This window comes from Helicoverpa armigera, chromosome 8, assembly GCF_030705265.1.
Source record: "Helicoverpa armigera isolate CAAS_96S chromosome 8, ASM3070526v1, whole genome shotgun sequence".
NCBI classification, from domain to species: Eukaryota; Metazoa; Arthropoda; class Insecta; order Lepidoptera; family Noctuidae; genus Helicoverpa; species Helicoverpa armigera.
The window spans coordinates 9,883,419-9,907,413 of NC_087127.1; the positions used below are offsets into that span (position 1 = coordinate 9,883,419).

Below are 23,995 nucleotides of genomic sequence, written 5' to 3' on the forward strand. Positions count from 1 at the left end.
CATACATAAGAAGTAGGTAAGTCTGATCCACAGAGAATTTTTACTTTTCAGTGAGTATTTATGAGTACTTATCAGTGAGTATATTCAGGACCGCTTTTAGTCTAACCATTTGCAGTACAAGTGTTGACGACAGCCTATGTGATCTCCTCAACCCAGAGACCGTTTTATTTCTTGGACCCGTCTTTATTACACGGCGGTCGATTCCAGTCATAGGTACTCCATGAACAGCTACTGTATTCAAAATATAATTTAAACATAGGTAAGCCGCCATTTCTAATTCAGAATAACCCTACCAAGCACAGGTACACACGAGGTTACAAAGGCCCTCAAATCCGTAAGAAATTCTTTGTTTTAAACTGAAATTCTACATTCAAAAGGTATTCCACAATTTTGAAAGTAGAATATGTTTAACATGCCTCAATAGGCTCTTGTGTGCCAGTAACGAATTCCGCCAAATAATTTAAACTCTGTGAAGAGAAAAATGCTCCCTTTCAGGCGAAGTATGGGCCCAAGTTTCTTTGTGAAGCAAGCACTTTGAAGACAAAGGGACAGTTTTGTACTGAGTCCTATTGTGTTGGCTTGTAAATTATGCAGTTCATAAGTTATCACGGACCTATTGGGAGACTCTGTTGAAGGGTTGTGGATGGAGTCGTTATGATGAAAGTTGTAATTGTTAAGATTTTAAGTCTTGATTGTCTGATTAATGGAGGGTAGTTTGAATTTTAATGGTGACAATGAAAAACATAAAATGGTCGCCGCTCGACTGCTTAAAAAGGATAGGTAATAAACTAGATAGTTTATGTATCATAAAATATGGGTTAAATCTGACTAATTCTTTAGCGAGATCGGCCGTTTAATAAATTATTTATTTTTAATTAATAAAAGAATTAATAGGTATTATATTAATGTCCAATCCGAGAAGCCAAGACATACCCACAGGTAAAATATAGTCCTCAAAACTCCAATCTTTTCCCGTACTAGTATTACCTATCATAACCTCATGTGACATGAATATTAAAAATCCGTATTATAACCTTGGAAATTGCTTCTAAACGCGAATAACCTCCGTTGGCACGTTATTTTAATAAAAAATACCACCTAGACGGCAGGGTTATCGAGTTTTATATTTAAAATACTATACTTAGGTAGGTCTTTTATCCGACTACGTAGAATGAGTATGTAGTATCAGACTTTGAGAAGCAGAAGTATGCATTTATTAATCTCAGATCTGATAAGATTAATTCTTAACACCACTAAACAAAAAGCAAAAAAAAATAACAAATCAAGATGATTTTGCATGTTCCAGAAATAATAACATTTAGGCTTTTCTTAACTGTAAAAGTCAAATAAAAAGATCCTTAAAATGCGATATTGTTTCATAAAATTACCGTAGATTTAACAGCTTCATACAAAACAATAAAAAAAGAACAAAAGCCTATAAACGACATCTGTTGATCATCATTAATTAATAAATTGTCGATGCCAATTGTTCTCTGTTTAAATTTGGAAAACGAAATTAAATTTCGAACGGTCAAGCTGACTTTTAAATGGCGACGAAACGGCCTATATTATCAAATTAATTAAATGTCTGGAAATATCGGGAATTTATCACTTGACCCGTTGTAAAATGTGAAATGTACAAAATACAAATCATAGCCGCGTAGACAAGGAATGATCTGCTGAAAATCGTATATTTTCTTCATCGTTATCATCATCTGCCTAGCCTTTTCCCAACTATGCTGGAATAATACAAGGAGCAACTGTACAGGTTTTTTGAACTCTTCAATCGAGAGCAAAATTCTGAAGAATCATGACGTCATGACCATGCAATAGTCACCCCATCCATGGCCGGCCGCACCAAGCTTGCTTAACCTTATGATTTATCGATCCTTGCTGCTGTAATTAGCCCTAAGTGCAAAAGTTTTCTACAGTTATATCATCACTAAATAAACTTCTTCAACTGAAAAACATTAAAAGCAAAAATACAGTAAGTAGCTCGAATTTTAAAATCCTCCATTCCATTTTCAAAAGCATCCTCCACAATACAACGAGACACGTTAAGCTCGAACCTCTTTACATCTTTAGAATATTATGTCGGGATCCGATGCCATTGATCAAAGGCCGTTAAGCAATAATAGGCACTTACAACTGAAGATCGCTTATAAGAGGCGCAAATGTAGGAAACGAGCCTCCGTAATGAATGTAAGAGGTTGCAATACTGTGGTATATTTTTTTGGTGATTATAGTGAGGCTGGAAGAAAAAGTTTGGTAGGATATGATTGAATTTGGAATTCTAGTGTCTCACTGGTTCAGGTACTGGATAAAGAGTTACTTCCACTATTCCGTTTGTGTCTTCCTATGCATGAGGACTTTTATTGATAAGAACAACATCAGACAAATAGGTACAGTACGTACCAAATAAGATTGCCACTCTGAAGGTAGGCATTTGACGCCTCACGCATGTAGGTATACCTAGTATTTTTGTTATTAATATTGTGTAGTTGATAGCGGCTACATTCGGTCTTACTTCAGGATTGCAAAGTTATTTGGCGCAATTTTAATCCTTTGTCCGATATCGACGATTTGAATTCTATTACAACGGAAAACCGTATATGTAGACATCAAATAAATAATGTAAAGAATAAGCAAGCGACCCGCATTGCTCCAAAACAATAAACCAGCAATCTAAGCATTTACGTAATACATAAATTCGTACAACGTTGTCAGTATCAATTATAATTATGTACAGCAAAGATAATTTCACCGGGAATTTCATATGATTAAATTAATTAAAGCAGAAAAGGGAAGCTTATGCAGCCGACTGGAAAAGGCTGCCATGACGAGATTGGAACTGATGGCATATTATGTGATGAAGGAAATTGGAATATATATAAGAACTGGGATTTTGTAACTTGGATATATAACAGACATAAGTAGATAGACAATAATCGAGGTGGCCTGGTGGGTAAAGAACCAACCTCTCGACTATGAGGGTGTGGGTTCGATTCCAGGTCAGGCAAGTACCAATGCAACTTTTCTAAGTTTGTATGTACATACTTTCTAAGTATATCTTGGATACCAGTGGCTTATAAAAAGGTGAAGGAAAACATCTTGAGGAAACCGGACCTGTAAAGTCTGAAATCACCAACCCGCATTGAGCAAGCGTGGTGATTAATGCTCAATCCTTCTCCTTGTGAGAGCAGGCCTGTGCCCAGCAATGGGACGATAAAAAGGCTGTAACTGTAACTAGTAGGTATAAATTAAAAGTTTCATTTACGACTTATTCGACAAATAATTAAGTAATATAATTTATTAGAAACATCGTGCCTAGGTGTTAATATAAACCGAAATTGAGTGATAGCCGCAAATGAAATAATTGCTCCTCTCTCAAAGGCTAAATTAAATATTTTAAGTAATTCATGGAAGCTTTCAAATATATTTAGGTAGATCCAGTAATTTATTTCAGCCTTGAAGAAATTGCGGTACCGAATGATTATAAATTGTAGGTAATGAAATTCTTACCTGTTATAGCCCAGAGTTCTTTCAGGCACTCCTCTCTCGATCTTTGTATTGCTGACCTTTTCTGCACCTCTGGTCCTGACTCCAGATACTCGAACAACAGTGCACCAAGGAGTACGTATATCACCACTAAAATCACCAAACCGATTTGTGAGAAAGCGGCTCTCGCGCAACCCGAGGCCGCGCGCCGCACCAATCCTGGCCGCTCACGACCCTCCAATGACACTTCAGACGACATAATTATTCGATTTTCGAAATTCAAATCAAGAACTTGACATTCCAGTTTTCATTTTTATTATTCTCATTGCTTTTGTTTTGTTCATCGTTTTTTTAATTGGAATCCGAACCCGATTGCGTTTTTTTTATTTACAATCCTACGTGCTATGAACACCCATTATAATCTGAAACAAAAAAGGTACGTTTACAAAAATAGCAGATAGGTAATAATATCGAAATGCTTATATCATTCTTATACCAAAATCAATTTCCAAAACATAATATTACAAGGAAAAGTATGGATAAAGTTTCCACTCCCACTTAATAAAAGTTAGCTATTTATGGTATTCGATCCCTTCAGTTATTAAAGTATGGATAAAATCGTACAACTTTTAATAAGATGAGATTTAACTTTATCAACTATATAGGTAAGATATATTGGAAATGTTAACTGGGAAAATATATAAAGGTTAACGAACCAAATATTTTTAGATTTCAGTTTTTGTAGGCACGTTCATAGCTATTAAAGTAATTTGAGTCAGTGGAAATCTGACCTGAATATTCAGATTTCGAAGTGTTTTAGTAGAAACGTGACGAAAACGCTGATTTTGGAATATAAATCTAGATAATTATCTCGTAGCCGCCTATTTTACTTCAAAAATAACCAAACTGATAATAAATTTTGCTATTTTATTTTATGGGGTTATAGCTCATCTTATCACATAAAAAACGCCCTCTATCCATTGGTAGCCACACATGCCGATAAAACTACTTCATATAAGAAACAAAAAAGCTTAATATCCTTTCCTATAAACCCATAAATTTTCCACAGATTTCACACACAAATAGACATTACCAAAAAACTAATCCCTTCCACAAAATTCTGTCGTAGCGAAAATACCTAAGGAAACCCCAAAGGGGAAAACCCTTATTTCTACTCGCAATATATCAAATATATTTGAACCAAAACTATTTGTGACATGACATTCAGGTGTATCAAATTAAATGGATTTTCATCCCTCCTCCCCCCCTCAACCCTTCGAATTTTCACCATAGTTTCTCATAAGTGGTAATACCTAATTGAATGATGTTGCCATAGGGAATATGTTTTGAACACGCCTGATTGATACGTTTGAGTTTAAAGTTTGGCTGTGTTATGTGTATTTACTAGGTATGTTATATATCTAAAATATCATTGTGTAGATATTTTTTGGACCTGGACTTTATAGTCTGAAATCACCAGCCGCATTAAGTAGTCGTAGTCCTTCTCTGTGTGAGAGGAGGCCTGTGCCCAGCAGTGGGACGATAAAAAGACTGTGACGAGATAGGTTTTCCCTGCAACATGGTATGCTTAAAGTCCTATTGGTACTTAATCAGGTATTAAGAGACAAATCAATCATGTACCAACTTTATGCACATCTAATTGTTTAGTTAGCCGGGGTCTTATCAGTATCCTTACAAATAAGAATTATTACAACAATAGTAGCTGGTCTCTTGTCTGTCTCTCTGTTGATTATCATTTTTAACTGTCTGTAGTACCTATTACTGAACTGATTTCGATGTTTTACATGAAATAATATTACGTCAAATTCTATATTCTCAAACGAGTTCCTAAAAAATTGTTCCGAATAGGTAAATCCTCCATCTTAAGATCTAGATATCCCAGATGCCTATAAGTACGCCAATTTCTCACTTGAATTAGATTAAGAAGTTTTATAACAACATTAAAAAGTTTTTCGCTTTCACTTGAAAACTATTTCAGTATTAATGATAACCAATTTGTAATCGAAATTATGAAACTGATGGCTTTCTCGTTGGCTTTCATCAGAACATTACAGAGTCTGATCTTTGAAAGTCTCCATAGTTACAAAGTTCCCTTTTGGATAGTTACGGGATGTGTAATCCTTTATCATCATCAGCCTTTTACTGTTCTACTGCTGGGCAAAGGCCTCTTCTCATATCTACAAAGAAGGATTGAGCGTTAATCACCAAGCCTGCTTGAACGCTCTAATCACAGGTCAGATATCAAAAATTCTTTCAGAGCTAGATACCCACTTGTCGAGGATAACCATAGGCTACTTTTCATCCGGGTGCGCAGAGTAGGTACGGTGAAACAGCTAGTAGGTTTTTACAAAATTAAAAATCATGATACGTTTCTCAAGCTCATTCTTTATTCCATACCCAAACTTATCGTTAAACAACAACTTTAAATAGCTCATGTACCAAACCTAGGTTTTCGACCTCACTTGTCTAACATGCCACTATAAATCATAGAACTTGTCTACCTACCTACGTCACTACAATATGGCGACACAACTGACAAGCTTAGCCCTTAATATCGTGACTAAAGACATTGATGTTCTATAGACGACAGCCGTAATATCTAGAAGAATGTCTGATTTATTTCTGAAGGCTTTATTTGACGAATAGTTGTTCTAGATTACGTTTTCCAAGTTTAAGGGCTCAATTTTTCATATATAATATCATCATCATCATCATCATCCTCCGAGCGTTTTCACAACTATGTTGGGGTCGGCTTCCAGTCGAACCGGATTCGCTGAGTACCAGTGCTTTACAAGGAACGACTGCCCTATCTGACCTCCTCAACCCAGTTACCCGGGAAACCCAATAGGTACCTCTTGGTTAGACTGGTGTCAGACTTACTGGCTTCTAACTACCGGTAATTTTTCATATAGATAGGTAGCGGGAACTATTTAAGCACCTATGTGGAAAGAAGCTTTTCTCGATAAATGTGATATCCAACGCGCAAAGAAATCGGCCCACTGTAGTTTAAAATAAGTGTGTTAAAAAAACTGCTCAGCTTCAACAATCAATTGATTTCATTTCTATGCTCGATCAACTTTTCTTTATAGGTACCTACATACCTACATCCCCATCCGTCTTCTTGCATACAGACATAAAACCTGATAAACCTTAACTATGTTCACATCACAACCTGATTTCAGCTCATTTATCTGTGTGAAAACTGAAAAAAGGGTATTCATTAAAATTATTATTCTTTCCTCATCTAAATGAAATCGATACAAATCATTCTATTTTAAATCAAGTATAGACATCACCTGTCCCCAGGTAAACCTGTTATTATTATACTCTGAACACCGGAAGGTATTCCTACCTCCCCCAAGTCCCATGGGAAAATGGAAATTCCTAAACAAGCCCATAAATTAATCCTATAACATTCCTGCTACTCAAATCAGGGTTGCCCCTCTGGTTAAATGTGTCGTTTACTACGTCACGAACCCTGCTACCTAAATGATAAATATGGGACATGGGTAGAAAACATACCTACTTATATGTAGATACGTATGTTATCCTCGCAATATTACATTTCGACGGCATTTAAAAATGTGGGTAGGGACGCTAATAAAATTATTGCCTTGATTAAAAAACTGGTCTAGAACTCTAGAGACTTAGATCTAGTTTTGTATTTTTTATTTATCATTCTGTATTATGTATTTGCAAAAAAAGCTGAACCTAGCTACCTAAGAACTTCGGTTTTTTTTTAACTACCTACCTTACCTAACCACATATTAAAGTCATTTAATTTTGTAATTTAACTACGTAAGCATTTAATTAAATAACTAGTAACTTTTTTCCAGAAAATACTCACCGAAAAATACTGACTAAGTAGCCATGAATAGAATCACTATTTAAAATCCTTGAATAATTTAGCAAGTGGGTAAATTACATATTAATTACTTTTTAACACACAAATCCGGAAAAATCTAACATTTATTTATTTATTTACAAACTGCTATTTACAAAAAGTATTAACTAATTAAGCAAGAACACTTGAACACCACATTGAAATTTTTTAGCATCACAAATACGAAGTAAAAACATTTTTCAACTTGAATTTACGTTCGTAACTTAAGTCAGCCAAGGAAGCAAAGAGCCGACCCTACCTCCCGGCGCCTAAGGTGGTACTGAAGCATGCCTGTTTCCAACATACCCAGCAAACAGTTTTCCACTGTTCTTTTCCTTCATAGTTACGATGCGCAAACCTGCGGGAAAAGCATTTCCACGTGATAACGTTTGTATATTTTAGTTTTGGTTTAGCGCCATCTTGTAGACTAATGTGAAACTAGCAACGTAACGAACGGCGTGAGGTACATATAAAACTTGCATAGATGGCGCCAGTTACTATTTAGTTTTATTGTTTTGTTCAATTGGAAAATCAACTTGTTTTATTATTTTAGATTTAAACAAATAGCTCTTAATTTTTTGAATTATTCTGCAAATAAATGAATACGTAATCCATTTTTTTTTATGTGGAAGAAAATTTTAGCAAGATTTTAGCGATCGCGCGCTCAAATGTCACGGCAAAGTTGGACAGGAACTGTCAATTCCGAGTTCTGGAAAATTGTACACGAATAGAGATTGACACGCTTTCTTCTATTTTTATAAAAACTGTAGAAACATTTAACTTATTTTATAACTTAATTGCTGTTCCCAGTGTTTTTAGTGACCTGGTTAGAGAAAAACCGCAAAAATGAGTACAATACTGGAGAAAATTGCGGCTATTGAGTCCGAGGTTGGTAGAAGAGGTTATATTTAAAAAAAGGATGATTTTATAACAAAATATTGACTTAATCCCGTAATTCGTCAACAGTTACTTAAAAATAATGCTCAATAAGCAACTATATTGCTCACACTTTATAGTTATTGTTGCAATACAACAATTTTATACGGTTTTTTACAGATGGCTCGGACGCAAAAAAATAAGGCCACTGCACTTCATTTAGGTATACTTAAGGCTCGTTTAGCTAAATTGAGGCGAGAACTGATCACTCCCAAAGGTGGCGGCGGTGCAACCGGCGAAGGTAAATAAATAATGTTATCAATAACGTCTTATTTCCTCTCTCCATACATGCTAACTATATTTTTAAACATTTTCCTTCAAGGAAGCGATTTAACGCAAGAGTAGATTCATTAGAAATCATATTAGACATTGTTTTCAAAATAATTGGCAGTCCAACCAGCTATTGCAACCAGTTACCAACACTGTTTATGTTCGCACCACAGTTATGAAACCTTTTTTGTACAAACTCTTTCAGGTTTCGACGTCGCTAAAACTGGTGACGCCCGTATCGGCTTTGTAGGATTTCCATCAGTAGGGAAATCAACATTGCTATCTAATTTAGCCGGTGTGTACTCTGAAGTGGCTGCGTATGAGTTCACCACACTTACAACTGTGCCCGGCTGTATTAAATATAAAGGTGCTAAGATTCAGGTAATAAAAGAAATTCCATTTCATCCATAACTGTGCCTAATTTATTTAACGGAATCAATTATGTATGGTTGAAGTACACTTTTTCAGTGATTGTTGAAAATACTTTTAATCACAAAATTGTTAATACAACATAGGAAACTGCATTTTCTTACCATCTAGGAATGCAAGGTGTTAATAAACACGAAACTAAGGTCCCTCTAGAACTACCTGATGTTTTACCATCATTTATTTATTCAATAACAATTTTCATTGTGTAGAAATACATAATATGCACATTAAAATTCCAATAAATTAAGATTAAAGATGAATTTAATGTTGAAACAAATAGTGTCAAATATTATATCAAAAGTTTTCAAAAATCGATTATGCCAAATATAATGTAAAACTGTTTTATTCAATGCAACAGTAAAAATGACCAAATCCTTTTAATTATATTGAAAACCACTAATATGATACATAATAATCTTAATATTTTGATATCTGATACAGTTTCTTAACACAACTTTATTATTATCTTCAGCTCCTGGATTTGCCTGGTATTATCGAAGGTGCAAAAGACGGTAAAGGTAGAGGTCGTCAAGTCATCGCCGTCGCTAGGACCTGCAGTCTCATATTCATAGTCCTAGACGTGTTGAAACCACTGCAGCATAAGAAACTGATTGAACACGAGTTGGAAGGCTTCGGACTCAGGTTAAACAAGCAACCACCTAACATACACTTTAGGAAAAAAGATAAGGGTGGAATTAATTTGAATACTACTGTGAGTATTTGTTTTATTCATCTATAATATTTAAAGTGTTCTATATATAATATTTAAAGCAATCAATGAATACTCTCTAGTCCAAAACAGATGTTCTTAATATTTTACTGTTATGTGTCTACTGTCTATGCTATATTAGTCTTTCTATGGTCTCCACAATCCCAGAATATATAAATAATATTCATATGCATAGAATATTTGTGCAGGGTTATAATTGTCTAAAATCTTTTTAATTTTATAATTTATTGGTCATGGTTTTCTTTGTCTAGCCAAGAATCAGCAATGTGGTAACAATTTCTTTTAACTCTATAATAATCCAGTTCTTAATTTCTATTCCAGTGCCCACAAAGCGAGTTGGACATAGAAACGGTAAAGACGATTCTCTCTGAGTACAAAATCCACAACGCTGACATTACACTGCGGTATGATGCTAACAGTGACGACCTCATTGACGTTATTGAAGGGAACAGGGTGTATATGCCTTGTATTTATCTGCTTAATAAGATTGGTAAGATATTATTTACTACATATTCTATCACCTTAGTTACTTATATGAAATTTTTAATGCACATAGTGGTGCACTATTTACAAAACTTAAAAGTCATTTCTATGCTGGTCAAGTGTTTATGACTGAAAGTGGCTTCAGTTACGATTTTTCTAGAACTTTTATGTGTACTCAAATTCTTGTTACCATTATAACAGTTGTAGAAATTACCCTTTTTAGACATAGTATTCATTCAAAATCTATCTATGTGGTGAATGCTTCCAACTGGTAGCGGGTAATTCAAATGTATTTTTTATGTTTTACACAATTTAACACTCAATATGAGGTCTGATCTTTTTACTTTGAATTTCTCACTACTAGCCGAAGCATTTTGGTAAAGGAACTCTACTGCTCATTCACTCAAATTGCCTGTTAATACAAACTGACTCATTATCTAACTTTGCTTCCACAGATCAAATCAGCATAGAAGAATTAGACGTTATTTACAAGATACCCCACTGCGTGCCCATCTCGGCTCATCACAAATGGAACTTTGATGACTTATTGGAAAAGATGTGGGAGTACTTGAAACTCATCAGGATATACACGAAGCCTAAAGGACAACTGCCCGATTATAATTCACCTGTAGTACTGCACGCTGACCGGACGAGTGTCGAAGACTTTTGTAATAAGCTGCATAGGTCCATCGTCAAGGAATTTAAATAGTAAGTGTTACTTTATATTACTTTGTAAGGTCGTTGCTTTCAGTCTGAAAGGTACATAAGTACCTATTATAAAGACTTACATAATGTAAGTACTGGAGAGTGCAGTTGTACCGTTGATTTGTGATTCGGAAGTAACAGGGTAATTGTCTATGAATAACGTTTAGATAACATTAAAACAACATGAAGTAATAATAATATTTAATACATTATTTATAGCTCTCATAACGACAATATATAATAGTAAAATTAAGAATTATAAATATGCACTTAAAACACCCACTTATTTTGCAATTAATCGGAATTACCATATAATTCAGAAATGATTTGCTCATACACTTGTTCATGAGCATTTTCAGCATATGTGAAGTCCGTATGACTAAACGGGTCATATTCTACTATATGATATCCTACCACGTTAGGGAGCTGGTCTCTCACGTTAGCAGCTGCCTTCAACCCCACTATCTGATCATTCCGACTCATATACATACTAACTCTGCAAGTCACTTTACTCAAATCGTAAAGCGGTGGTATTTCTGAACCGTAATACTCCTCGTTTTTAGACTCATAATCAAATTGAGCAAATCTATTATTATTCCCCACTTGGACATAATGTACCAAGTTTTTCCTGCTCGTCCCTGATGGGTAGTGACCCAACAATGTGTGGAAGAACTCCAAATTCAGTTGATCTGGATCGTAACCAGACAACGCGCCAAATATTCCGTTATAGCACAATTCATAACCGATTTTGCCTTGAGAACATAAAAATTGGAATAGTCTCCTTTCAAGCGAATCGAAACCTAAAAGTTCTTCTACTCCAAACGCCAAAAGTATTTTGTTTATTGCTGGCCCTAGGCGTATCGTTGCAGTCAACGCGAGGCCACTGTCTGATAAATCGGCAACAGGTGATAATGCTATGAATAGGTCGATAACATCAGTGTATTCAGCTATCGAGGAAAATAAAATGAAAGCAGCGGAAGTGCCTTCGGAATGTCCAATCAAACTTAGGCTGTCGGCTCCAGTAGTACTTAATACTAGATCTATGACTGCTTTTAGATCTTTTTTCCCCATATCATCCATACTGTAATTAAAGAATGCTTTCTTATCGGTGTCAGGATTTAATTCTATATGCTTCCGGGAGTATTTGCTGCCTCTATATGTAATGATCCAAACGTCGAAACCTTCTTGTGCCAGCTTATAAACCAAAGAGGTTTCACCTCTTATTATAAAATCGTCAGCTGTACACATTAATCCGTGAGATATCACTACTGGTTTTCCTTTACCGGGTATGCGGTATATTTCTAGAATGTATCCATCTTCTGTGGTCACGCTATATGTTAGAACTTCCCCAATGTATTTCAGTGCAAGTCCAGTGAAATCAAGTTGACCATCTTCAGTTGTTTGCACGGTTAGTGCACTCACAAAATCAGACAGACTTGCATGGCTGGCGATGTTTTTTATCAGATTTGAAAAATCTAACACCCCGTTTGATATGGTTACGTTGAGCAAACTCAAAACATCCGGAATGCTTACATTAGTTAGATTAATATTTTGAAAAATGTCTTTCAAATCGACTTCGCCGTCGTCTGAAACACTTATATTTAGGGAACTTACAATATCTTTTAAGTTAGAACCCGGGAGGCTTAAAGCCTGTATTAGATTGTTCAGATTTAAAATTCCATTTTCTGTAATATGTAGCGCTTTCAATAAGATACTGGCGCTTATATTGCTGGTTGCGTTAGCTAAAGATTCAATTTTTCCACTTACTGAAGATTTTACTGTTTCAGAAGCATTTTTTAAAGCACTTAAGCCATTAAACACAAAGCCAGCGGTTGAACCGTGAACTATCAAAATTACTACAAACAATTTCACTAACGTCTTCATTTTGTAATATTTTGTGTCAATCTTTCGACGTATTTTGACTAGTGAACTAACTTTACGAGCCTTTATATTGTCTTAAAATTACTGTGTTGAAAAATTAGCCAAGTTCTGGTAGACAATTTTCACTGTTACGATAAGGGGCTATCTGGAAAATTAATTGAAAGGTGTGCAGTATGCGTCACCAACAATAGTGACAAACATTGAAGACAAAAAAAAAATAGAGATAGTTGTATGTAGGTTACGTGCAAGGAATCAAGTAGGTAATGCCATGTATTAACCACGTTTTAATGTTTTTACCGATTTCTGTAACTATAACGTATAGGTATGCTGTCTCATTTGGAAGCATCTGTGCTTTTGATTTAAATCAGACTCACAATTTTCCATTAAATTACTATGATTTATGGTTAGGAATATCAATCCAATAGTGTCATCTTCAAAAAAATCTTTATATGATTCGAACTTGGCGCCTCTGCCATGCCTCCATATGCAAATTACTTATTTAAACAGATGTATCCTATGTTAAATATATATTTATTATTTTTCATGTAATAGTATATTATGTACCTACTTAAATATTGCCGGTCGCAAATCATACGTGAATTTAATATCATTTGTCTTCATTGAAATGTTAGATTTGAAATACCAGGTGTTCAGGATATATGCCTATTATTTCTATTTCAAAACTTTATTTTCACATTATTTTTTTATCTATTGCACCATTTATTTAGCTTGTATTTTTCCTCGCCTAATAAATTCAACTTCATGAGTCCATTTTTTGTTACGCTTAAAATTTTCAATTTATTTGTAATCAGTTTAATGAAGCCAACTAAATAGGACTGAAAACAATTTTCTTTTAACCATTATCTTAATAGGTTTTGGAAACTGAAAATGCGTCAATTTGAAATAAATACTTTTTATCTTATGAAAAACTATTTCGGTTTGAACAAGACACGACGCTTAACCCGGTGAGACCATTTTTATAACTGCCGTTTAGATATAGCTTTATTTTAGACATTAGGTTACAATAGTTTTTAATCAAAAAACGTATTTAAAGAAATTGTGAACCCTTTGTTTACCACCGACGATTACAATTTAGCCACAAACTTCTTGAAACACAAAAATATAAAAAGCCAGAACAAAGAAAATGAATTATGCATTTTTTATCTCAAAGATAAGAAAATATGTCCATTATGCAAGTAAAATACTGACAAAAAATGCAAATTTGTACTTGTTATCAGCACTGAATTCTGAAACGCCTTGTTCATACACTAATTTATGCGCATTCCGTGCAAACAAAATCCATGTGATTAAATATTGCATAGTCTACTATGTTATAAGGAAAAAACAACCAGCATATTCGGGAGCTGTTCTTCTTGCAGCACCAACATACCTACGTAGGTGCTAACTTAAATTCTAGGCCTGCGGTATACATATACTTATTACTTCCTTCGCGTTTTTGGACCTCATCGGAAATCTGTCCCTGTATCCCACATGAACAGAATATACAATGTGTCCCGGGGATAAGTGACCGCCCGAAATTTTTTGAATATTTGTACAAAATTAAGGATAATTTCATTTATATTTTTGAAAAAAATCATTAAAAAAATTTTATTGTCAGGCCTGTTAATAACAGGCTTTGCTCTTTTTTTTTCAAATTTCAACTGACTGTATTTTTGCATTTGTTTGAAATAGCAGCAAACATTGTTGTGAGCTATTGTAGGAAATATCATGAAGTTTATTAATAAATTAAAAGAAAGTGATATTAAGGGGGCATTTATTGGACTTATTTTGAAAAAACTGAAAAAAAGGCGTTATTTTCTTTGAATTTTTATTTTCTTTTTTTTCTAATAAATGTTTTATTACATTTTTGTTATGTTTGATAATTTTAATTGATAAACTATGATGTTGGCTAGTCAATAAAGAAAAAAGAATTTAAAAAGATGTAAAAACTTAGGAAATATCTTAAAAAAACTGCAGCACGTCACAGTATTTACTAAAAATCATTAAAAAAACCAAAGGCGGTAAGTCCCAAATATAAAGGAAATTATCCTTAATTTTGTACAAATATTCAAAAAATTTCGGGCGGTCACTTATCCCCGGGACACATTGTATACATAGTTAATCACTATTGGACAACTGTCCAAGTAGATGGCGCTGCTATCGATAATATTTTAAACGCCGAGCCTACTAAAGTCTGTTTTTTAATCTCGTAGACTAAATTGACACTTGCAAAATGTCAAACTTCCAAATAATTTTACTAGCTCTGTGGTGCAGTGTTGTACTTACGATACCGGTTCGTTGAATCGTAACTTTTTACAATAAGTCATCCTGAAATAATGGGCTTATCCTTGATGATTACGCATGGCTTTGCGTGGTCAGATATCCCTGGCAGTTTGTAGCACGTTGTACAGCCATGTGTACGTACGTGAATTTTAAATATAAAACTTTGAATGAATAATAAATTCGTCTATTATAGATAAAAAGTTACGATTCAACGAACCGGTATCGTAAGTACAACACTGCACCACAGAGCTAGCAAAATTATTTGGAAGTTTGACATTTTGCAAGTGTCAATTTAGTCTACGAGATTAAAAAACAGACTATAGTTTAAAAAGAAAAATTGAGAAACTTTTTACGACACGACAAATTTTATTTTCCTTTCTGATCTTACATTTCCTTATTCTAAGACTGTTATTAGAAAATAATCAGTTTGAATGCACCTTTACTTATTTCTCAATTTTATTTTGCATTGTCTTCATTCAAAATGAAAACCAAATAAATAACATGTTTTAAATAGGTTCAATGAACCCTGTCTACGAACTTGAATGACCGAATTAACTTATTACAGATACTTTTGACCTACCTAAAACAGTCTACAAGGTCCTACGCCTACCTCAATGATAAAACAAAGAATTACCTTTACTTAGAAAATATTTAGACAGTTGCTTTATTAGCATTTCGAGTGCGTCAAGATCTCTTTACATATCATATAATTCGTTCCATTATATCATCGATATTTAATTTTTCCATTGTTATTTATTATTGTAGGTATAATAATACATTTTTATAAGTAGGTACAATTAAATTCCGAAGACATTCTAAGTATGGTTTATTTCATAGTTACTATACTTGCTGACCCAATAATAGGCATGCTTTCTAAGTATTACATTGGCCAATACTATAAAAAGAATTTAATTGTATAATAAACTATTCATCCCACTGTATAATTATTAGGTACTCTGTATTGTTAGATTAATTATATACCTTTATTTTTTTCGTGAGAGAATATGGGAAAAATCCCCGTGTATTGTGCATTATAATATTATGTCCTTCATAGTTGGATGATGTCCTTTGAATTTATCTGGCATATTTCGATGTAAATACTGTATTCTTTAAGACATGTAATGGTATTAAATACACTTCCTAGTTTTTTTTATCATGGGAAGTAATCAAATGACCCTTCCCGCTGAGGGTGCAGCGTGAGTGTCAGACCAGGCTCTTACTGCCCCAAAAACCCACTATGTTTCTTCTTAAGCCCTTTATGTACCAGGGCCGCGGTAACTGTTGAACAGCCCCGGCAGACGCTCCTATCCTGAAAGCTCGTATAAAATACTAATATATTCTTTTGTTTTAGTGCTCTCGTGTGGGGATCGTCAGTGAAGCATCAGCCGCAGAAAGTGGGCATAGACCACGTGCTAAGCGACGAGGACGTCGTGCAAATCGTAAAGAAAGTGTAAACCTAACCAATGTATACTGAAGAATATATACAAATATATATTTTTGCGAAACGAGAGTGAAATAAACGTTAAATATTTTGAGTATCTTAAGAATAAATTAACTATCTGTATATGTATTTATTCAGCTTGTAAATATGACCTTGGTTGGTAATGATACCCGGAAAATGTGTTACTTTTAAAAACATAATACTTTGATTTATATTGTTTAATGGAAAATATTTAAGGTTTTAGGACAAAACAGCTGCTAACTAATTTTAAGCCGGACTATTTTTAACGGAAAATGATGTCATTTTCGAACTCACTTCTATGGAAATGAAATTCATACAAGAAATATGATATCTATGATATTCTAAAACCTTTTTTCTATACTGTCTATTCTTTGGATACTCGAAATTTTGTTATTGTTGGAAAAGAAAATTATATTGTAAGGAAATACGTTTGTATTGAGTTTTGAAACATTTTTCTCAATTCATTTGCATTTACGTAAAATAAGTTAACAGTAATGCCCTAAATTGATGTAACAATCATAATAAATCAGAGTTTTAGTTATTTATGAACTAAAATGTATTTTTTTCTTTTTATACTGACTTGTAATTTGAAGAGAAGTTCCCTTACCTAAGTCAACGATTGGTATTCGGTTCAGTCTATGGTTAGTTTTAAAAGGGACAAAGAAGAAATACTTATTATCTTGAAAGTAGAATTGAGCGGCGCTATGTTGTTTTATAGCAAAATAAAATAGATGGCAAGCTAAATTAAAATATTTTTAATACTTAGCTTATAGAAAAACATCAATTCAAATAGAAATAGTCAGAATTGTTCCTACGGTCCTACCTATGGCTAATCCGACCAGTCTAGATTTATGGTAATTATTTTTCAATAACCTGGGATGTTAACTTGTGTTGTACAGAATGCTCATTATAAATATATAAAAACCAAAATGGTGTTTTACTTGCATTGCTAAGGCAAAATAATTACCTATATTACATTATTCCTAAAACTGCAAAATTGGATCTTCGGACAGGGTCGCGGGTTCGATTCCCAGAGCAGGCCGAAATCGCCTTAAGGCTTTTAGGGTAGTTTCATGGTGCGGTTTGGAGTAAGGATCTTGCTAGACAGCCTGTACGAAGTGTGCACGTAAATCTGTTCAATCGGGCTATAAGTACTCAAACGAAGGTTTAAAGTGAAATCCGGCGTGGGCAGGACACTATTATTATTGTTGGATCAACTTTAAAATATTTATTATCAAATGGCAAAGAGAAACTGACATACCCTACTCTCTAGTTTAAATAATATCTTGGAGAGACTCAAAAATCGTTAACCTATAAGGTATTCTCCACAAGGCACCATCAACCTCATGCATGCCAAATATTCAAATCGGTTAGACCGTTTTTGCGATAGCCTTTTTGAAAGCGTAATTAATAAACCAACTGGGGTACGTGAAAGAAAATGTAAAGAATACTAAATTATTCAAGCTTCTAGATAAAAAAAGGACTGAAAATTAAACTGATAATAATTTATTAGTCTATTCTATTCTATTTTTGTATATGGCAATCCGTGTCGATGTCAACTTCGACGATTCTGCCAATGACAAGTGGGATGAGAAGCAAGAAGTGCTTACAATTAAAAAATATATATATATATTATATATATGTATTGATTTAAGATGGTGCTGTGGCCGATCTTGTGTAACTTAATGTGTTAGTAGGACGACACTGAAACAAACAGAAATACATTTACATATATAAAAACAACAACAAAATGTTAGTAACACATAACATAAAATATATACCACAACCATACAAACTGTGGCCTAAATATATGCCACAGTTTATAATTTAATATTATTTTGATTAATAAACATCAACAGCATCTGGAGCAGTTCTGGACAGGAGTGGGATAGGAGGGAACGGAAATTAGTCGGGAGAGGGATTTTAAGTTTTTGGAGACGACCATATAAATCAAAGGATGAGTTGATAGGACAGTCAAAAAATATATGGTCCAGGGTACCTTCATCCAGTCCACACTCGCAGAGGGATGAATCCTGCACCCGAATTTTGCGCAAAAAGACCGGTGTACAGCAGTGACCTAACCGTATTCTGCACATGACTGAAATTACCCGTTTAGGGTATCTTTTGAAATTTGAAAACCACGGTTTTGGTTTTACAACCGTTTGAATGGCGAAATAAGAGCTACCCTTCTTTTTGCCTGAGATGTTCCACCATTCCTGCCACGAGGTGTCAAGACTCAATTTGGGGAGGTTTAGCAGGTCATGCCCTTGAAGGGAGAAGTGTGCAAGGTCAGCGGACTCAGATGAACACGCATCTTTGGCCAATGCATCGGCACATTCATTGCCCGCTATACCGCAGTGGCTAGGGATCCAGACTAAGTGCACTTCTTTCTCTTGCCTAGTGCAGGAGAAAAGGGACTTTTTAATATCCAGGACAATAGGACAGTGGAGTTTAGTTCTAAAGGGATTCTGGGATAGGGCTTGGAGACAGCTAAGGGAGTCAGTAAGGATAACTCCATAGCTAATCTCATGGGACTCTATAAAACGACAAGCTTCCAATAGTGCCACACACTCGCCTGTAAATACTGAAGACTCCTTCGGACATCTGAATTTCAAAATTATTTTAGAGTTCTGATAGTAAACCGCGGCTCCAGTACAGCCACCATTTGATTTGGAAGCATCCGTGAAGAACTTTTGAAACCCAATCCATCGTTCACCTAAAACCGCATTAAAGGCCGAATTTGCAGACGGGGAGTTTTTGGATATGCCAATGTTATAAAATATTTTAGGGGTGAAGCAAAGTACTTCATAAGGGTAATTAAATAGAGGAAGTCTGGGATGTGGAGCAATGGGGGATTCTAAATGTTGAAAAATCCGATATGCTTTTAGGAATAGGGGAATCTCTTTGTGTTCCCAATATTTGGAGCTGTGACAAAGAGTGTCAAGCTCTCTGAGTTTTGGGATGAGGGGGTGAGATGACTTGGGTATAACCCTGGATAGGAAACGGGAAGCGAGGTACTGACGTCTTAGGGCTAGGGGGGGTTCAGCGCATTCGACCTGCAAGGCGTTAATAGGCGACGACTTCATGCAACCTGAGATGATTCGAAGGCATTGAGACTGAATCCTATCTAAACCGGCCAAGGCACCCTTGTTGCTTGGAATCACCAGGTGTGACCCATAGTCCAGGATACTACGGACTAAGGCGTTGTAGACCAGTTTCATAGTGAAGGGGTGGGCCCCCCACCAGACACCAGTGAGAGCTTTCAAGATGGAGATTGCTCTTTCGCATCTTTTGATCAAGTAATTAAAGTGGTGAATCCCGGATAATTTTGAGTCTAAGAAAACGCCTAAAAATTTTGTTTTGTTGCCTATGGGGATATCTTGTCCTTGAATGTTAACTGAGACCTGAGGGATCAGTAGTTTTCGGGAAAAAATCACTACCGAGCTTTTTGGGGCGGATAACGAGAGACCATGGTCCAAAAGCCATGTGTGCAGAGAGTCCAGGGAGAGACAGAGAGATGAGGCAGCGTCCGTAATAGATGGATTTACTACATACAACACTAGATCGTCAGCGTATTGTAAAAGGTGGCAGTCAGAATTAAGGCAGGAGCCAATGTCTGCTGTATACAGGTTGTATAGTAGAGGGCTTAGAACTGAGCCTTGGGGAAGGCCCTTCCACGTCTGTCTCACCTCAAATACCTCCCCCTGCACTCTGAGCATCAAAGAGCGAGACATGAGGAGTGCGCATATACATTGTACCATCTTACCCGGAATCCTCAGCTGTTGCAATTTTTGCCTGAGAACAGGAAGAAGGACGCTGTCGTATGCGGAAGAGATGTCAAGGAAAGTGGCTACAGCGGATTCATTTTTGGAAAAGGCTGTACGGATATCAGTAACCAAAATTGCCACACTGTCCATGGTGCTAAGCCCCTTTCTAAAGCCAAACTGACTACTCGGCAGTAGATCCCTAGACTCCACCAACCACTCAAGTCTATTTTTAATTAAATGTTCCAATATCTTGGCCAACACTGAGGACAAAGCAATTGGTCTAAGGCCATTCGGATCATCAGCAGTCTTGCCGGGCTTCAAAAGGGGAATTACTATCTGAGCTTTCCACTGTTCAGGAACCCAACCAAATTGATAGCAATAATTTATTATTCCTAAAAAATATTTTTTTGCTTCAAAACCAAAATGAACTGCAAATGAGTACGGTATGCCGTCTATGCCTGGGGCGGAATCCCTAACATGACGTAATACCGCATCAAGTTCCTCCAACGAAAATGGTTCATTCATAGGATCATCCACAATATTTACAGACGGGAGCAGAAGTTCTGAGGAAGAAGGAACATAGGCTGGAGCAATTTTGTCGAAAAAGGATTCAGCAGTTTCTCTCGAGATAGGGGAAGAGATAGATGGGGAGCAGCCTCGCCTGAAACGATTAATGCTCTTCCAAACTGCTGAAATGGGAGTGGAAGGGGATAGAGAAGTGCAAAACTTAACCCAACCGCGACGTTTCTTCTTGCGAAGAAGCCGCCGAGATTGAGCTAACACTCGTCTGTACCGTATAAGATTGTCGCTATTCATCGCATCATTGTACTGTTTTTCGGTCTCTTTTCTTTCTTTAATAACCGATGTGCATTCTTGATCCCACCACGGGGGTGACGGGATTTTATTTCTGGCACAGTTACGCAACGGAAATGTAGAGTCTGCGCTTGAGGTAATGGCCGAGATAAAGCCATCGTAACAGCTCTTAGCATGGCAGTGACCAGAAGAATCTTGGAAACTTGAAGTTAAATTTGGAAGCACACTAATTTTCTCCTCCAGTAAAGATGCAAACCTCGACCAATCAGGTTTGGACAAGTTGTACTTCAATAGTGGAGGAGACGTTTTCTCTAAATAAGTTTTATTAATTAAAGTTACAACAATGGGGTAATGGTCGCTACCATGCGTCAGAGTAGTACATTCCCAATGAATTGATGCCGCCAACTCTACTGAACAGAATGTGAGGTCTACACAACTCTTTTGCTGTCCTGGAAGGGATCTACGAGTAGGGCTACCATCATTTAAGATGCAAAGGTCTAAATCATCCAAGATTTCTACTAAACCTTCCCCAAACGAATCACAACGATTGGAGCCCCATCTAAAGTGGTGACAGTTGAAATCACCCATGACGAGCACAGGTCCCACTATGTTATTCAAAATGTCCCTAATGGTGGTTAAAAACCTACGCTGAGGATGGGAAATATACACTGATAAAACAGTGATACCCTCAATTTTACACGCAACTATATTCATATCACCATCCAGAACCGGAAGAGTCAAGGTGGAAAGGGGAACACGATTATTAACAAGGAGAGCCGACCCTCCATAGCCATCAGATCTGTCACATCTGAGAATATTAAATAGTGGCATATTAAAACTGAGACTCGGGGTGAGCCAAGTCTCAGCTACAGAGCAAGCCAGAGGCTTGAATTTGTTGAGGAGGAATATGAGGTCGTGCTTTTTATGCCACACGCTCCTCACATTCCATTGAAGGAATACTTGGCGAGGCGCCATTTCTAATATTTAATAAAAGGTTAGTTAGTTGGTAGGCAACGTTGGACGGTAATTGGGTATTATTGGTGGATAGAATTGTAGATAGAAGTTTAATAAGAATATCTATTATTGAGGAAACATTATTATCAATGAATGGGTTATTCAGAGCGCAGCCATCAGGCTGTGAAGGTGCAGGGGAGTTAATAATCTGCTGATGGGCAGCCTTATCATAAGAGGGAGATAGAGGGGCATGGGTCTTTGGCTTAAGGAAAACAGTTTTGCGGTATGACTGAGTGGGGGCGGGAATAGCTTTTGCAGCATTAGCATAATTGCGAGAAGGAAGTGGGACAGATTTGCTAGCTTCAGCATATGAAAGGGACTTCTCAGCCATAACCGTCTTAATGGCCTTCTGTCTACCCAACTCCGGGCATGATTTGCTATTTGCAAAATGATTCCCTGAGCAGAGCACACAGAATGCCTCCGCCTCAGAAGTGCTGCAACCATCACCAGGGTGATCATGGCCGCACTTACTGCAGCGAGGCTTGGACCGACACACTAGTTCCACATGACCAAACCTGCAGCACTTACGGCACTGGATGGTGGGATAAACATATTGCTGAACTGGAAGGGAGGTGTAACAGCAAAATACTCTTTGAGGTAATACTTGGCCATCAAATGTAAGTACACATGTCTCTGTTGCCTTGAATTCAGTCACTCCATCTATAACTACCTTCCTGCTTATGCGACGAACTTTCAGGATTTCACCACAACCTGAAGGGACCTGTAAGTACTTTTGGGCTTCCTCTTCATTTAAATCAGTGGGAACACCAGTCACAACTCCCATCCGAGTTATATTAAAAGTGGGGATAGAGGCAACATAGCGGTTCTTGTGTAAAATGCTGTTGATAATGAATGAGTTTGCATCCTGAGGGGATTTGAACTCTACAGACACACGGTTCCTACCCACTTTTTTAACACCATCTCGGACAACGTTAGTAATGCTATGTTTTTGTAGGAATATTCCGAATGTAACAGGGTGTAGAGAGGTACCGGCGTTAGGCTGGGGCTCCAATCGAGAGACATGAACGATAAAAGGTGCCTTATCAGTAGCAGAGTACCTGCTGCGGCCAACTAGGTTTCTTTGTTGTTTGGATGGCGGGGTTGACACGCCAATGTTGGCATCATCTCCGGAGCGTTTTCTGGTATTCGAGGTTGATGGGGTCTGGGAGTCCGCGATGCTGCAAGCAACATCAGCGAGTTGGGATAGCGGATAGTTCGGGGAAAGTGGAGCATATGCAGAGATGTCGGGAGGATCGGGATCGGGGGGTTTATTTTGATCCATTATGCTTGTAAAAAAGTTGTTAGTTACCGAAATAACAGTACACCACTGGAGACAAACACAAGGACAACACACAAACACAAAACTAAGTCACAAAAGTTCACCAAAACACTTAAAACAGCTGAAAATTCTAGGCACACGTGCTAACCAAAGACACTCTGTGGCGAGAATCGAAATGAACTCATTTATTAGTCAGATTGGCTGAATAAAAGTTAACTCCTTTGTCAACATCCTCTTTGACACTTGTCACTTGACACTAGTGACAGTTAAATTAAAAACACCGTATTGTTTTTGTTTCCAAAGTGAGGTTATGTTTATATATTTGAAATAGTTAAATGATTTACTAAAGATATTATTTTTGTAGTACCATAAGAAATAAAAGGGTCAAAGTGTAGCACAAAAAGAATGCTTATTACAGTAATTTGGCTTCAGTTGGTGTTGTGAATAATATCGTTGTGGTTGTATGTTTTCATTGTAACAAGATAAAATAATCCCACCCAAAACAAAAATGTGAAAGACTGCCAAGTTCGATAATATGGGA

At 36.2% G+C, this 23,995-nt stretch overlaps 2 protein-coding genes across 2 annotated transcripts in view; one reads left to right on the forward strand and one right to left on the reverse strand.

The window, feature by feature from the left end:
* Window positions 1-7,691, reverse strand: part of LOC110372223 (potassium channel subfamily K member 18) — a 181,392-nt gene extending 173,701 nt beyond the window's left edge. Inside the window, exons 1-2 of the mRNA XM_021328811.3 lie at window positions 7,367-7,691; window positions 3,523-3,920 (exon numbers count right to left, since the gene is read on the reverse strand). Coding sequence (XP_021184486.2) covers window positions 3,523-3,757 — 235 coding nt within the window. The 5' untranslated portion in view covers window positions 3,758-3,920; window positions 7,367-7,691. The remainder of the gene's footprint in view (window positions 1-3,522; window positions 3,921-7,366) is intronic.
* A 410-nt stretch (window positions 7,692-8,101) lies between these two features.
* Window positions 8,102-17,511, forward strand: LOC110372209 (GTP-binding protein 128up). Its single transcript, XM_021328789.3, has 7 exons — window positions 8,102-8,290; window positions 8,459-8,579; window positions 8,814-8,989; window positions 9,510-9,749; window positions 10,089-10,257; window positions 10,706-10,958; window positions 16,471-17,511. The coding sequence occupies exons 1-7, from the start codon at window positions 8,249-8,251 to the stop codon at window positions 16,571-16,573; spliced, it is 1,104 nt and encodes a 367-aa protein (XP_021184464.1). The 5' UTR covers window positions 8,102-8,248; the 3' UTR covers window positions 16,574-17,511.
* Window positions 17,512-23,995: the final 6,484 nt, after the last annotated feature.

Bases quoted from the DNA above. Each gene is read 5' to 3' on its own strand.
- LOC110372209 (XM_021328789.3), top strand. From the start codon at position 8,249: ATGAGTACAATACTGGAGAAAATTGCGGCTATTGAGTCCGAG. The intron at 9,750-10,088 runs GTGAGTATTTGT...TTTCTATTCCAG, and splicing joins GAATTAATTTGAATACTACT to TGCCCACAAAGCGAGTTGGA. The intron at 10,959-16,470 runs GTAAGTGTTACT...CTTTTGTTTTAG, and splicing joins ATCGTCAAGGAATTTAAATA to TGCTCTCGTGTGGGGATCGT.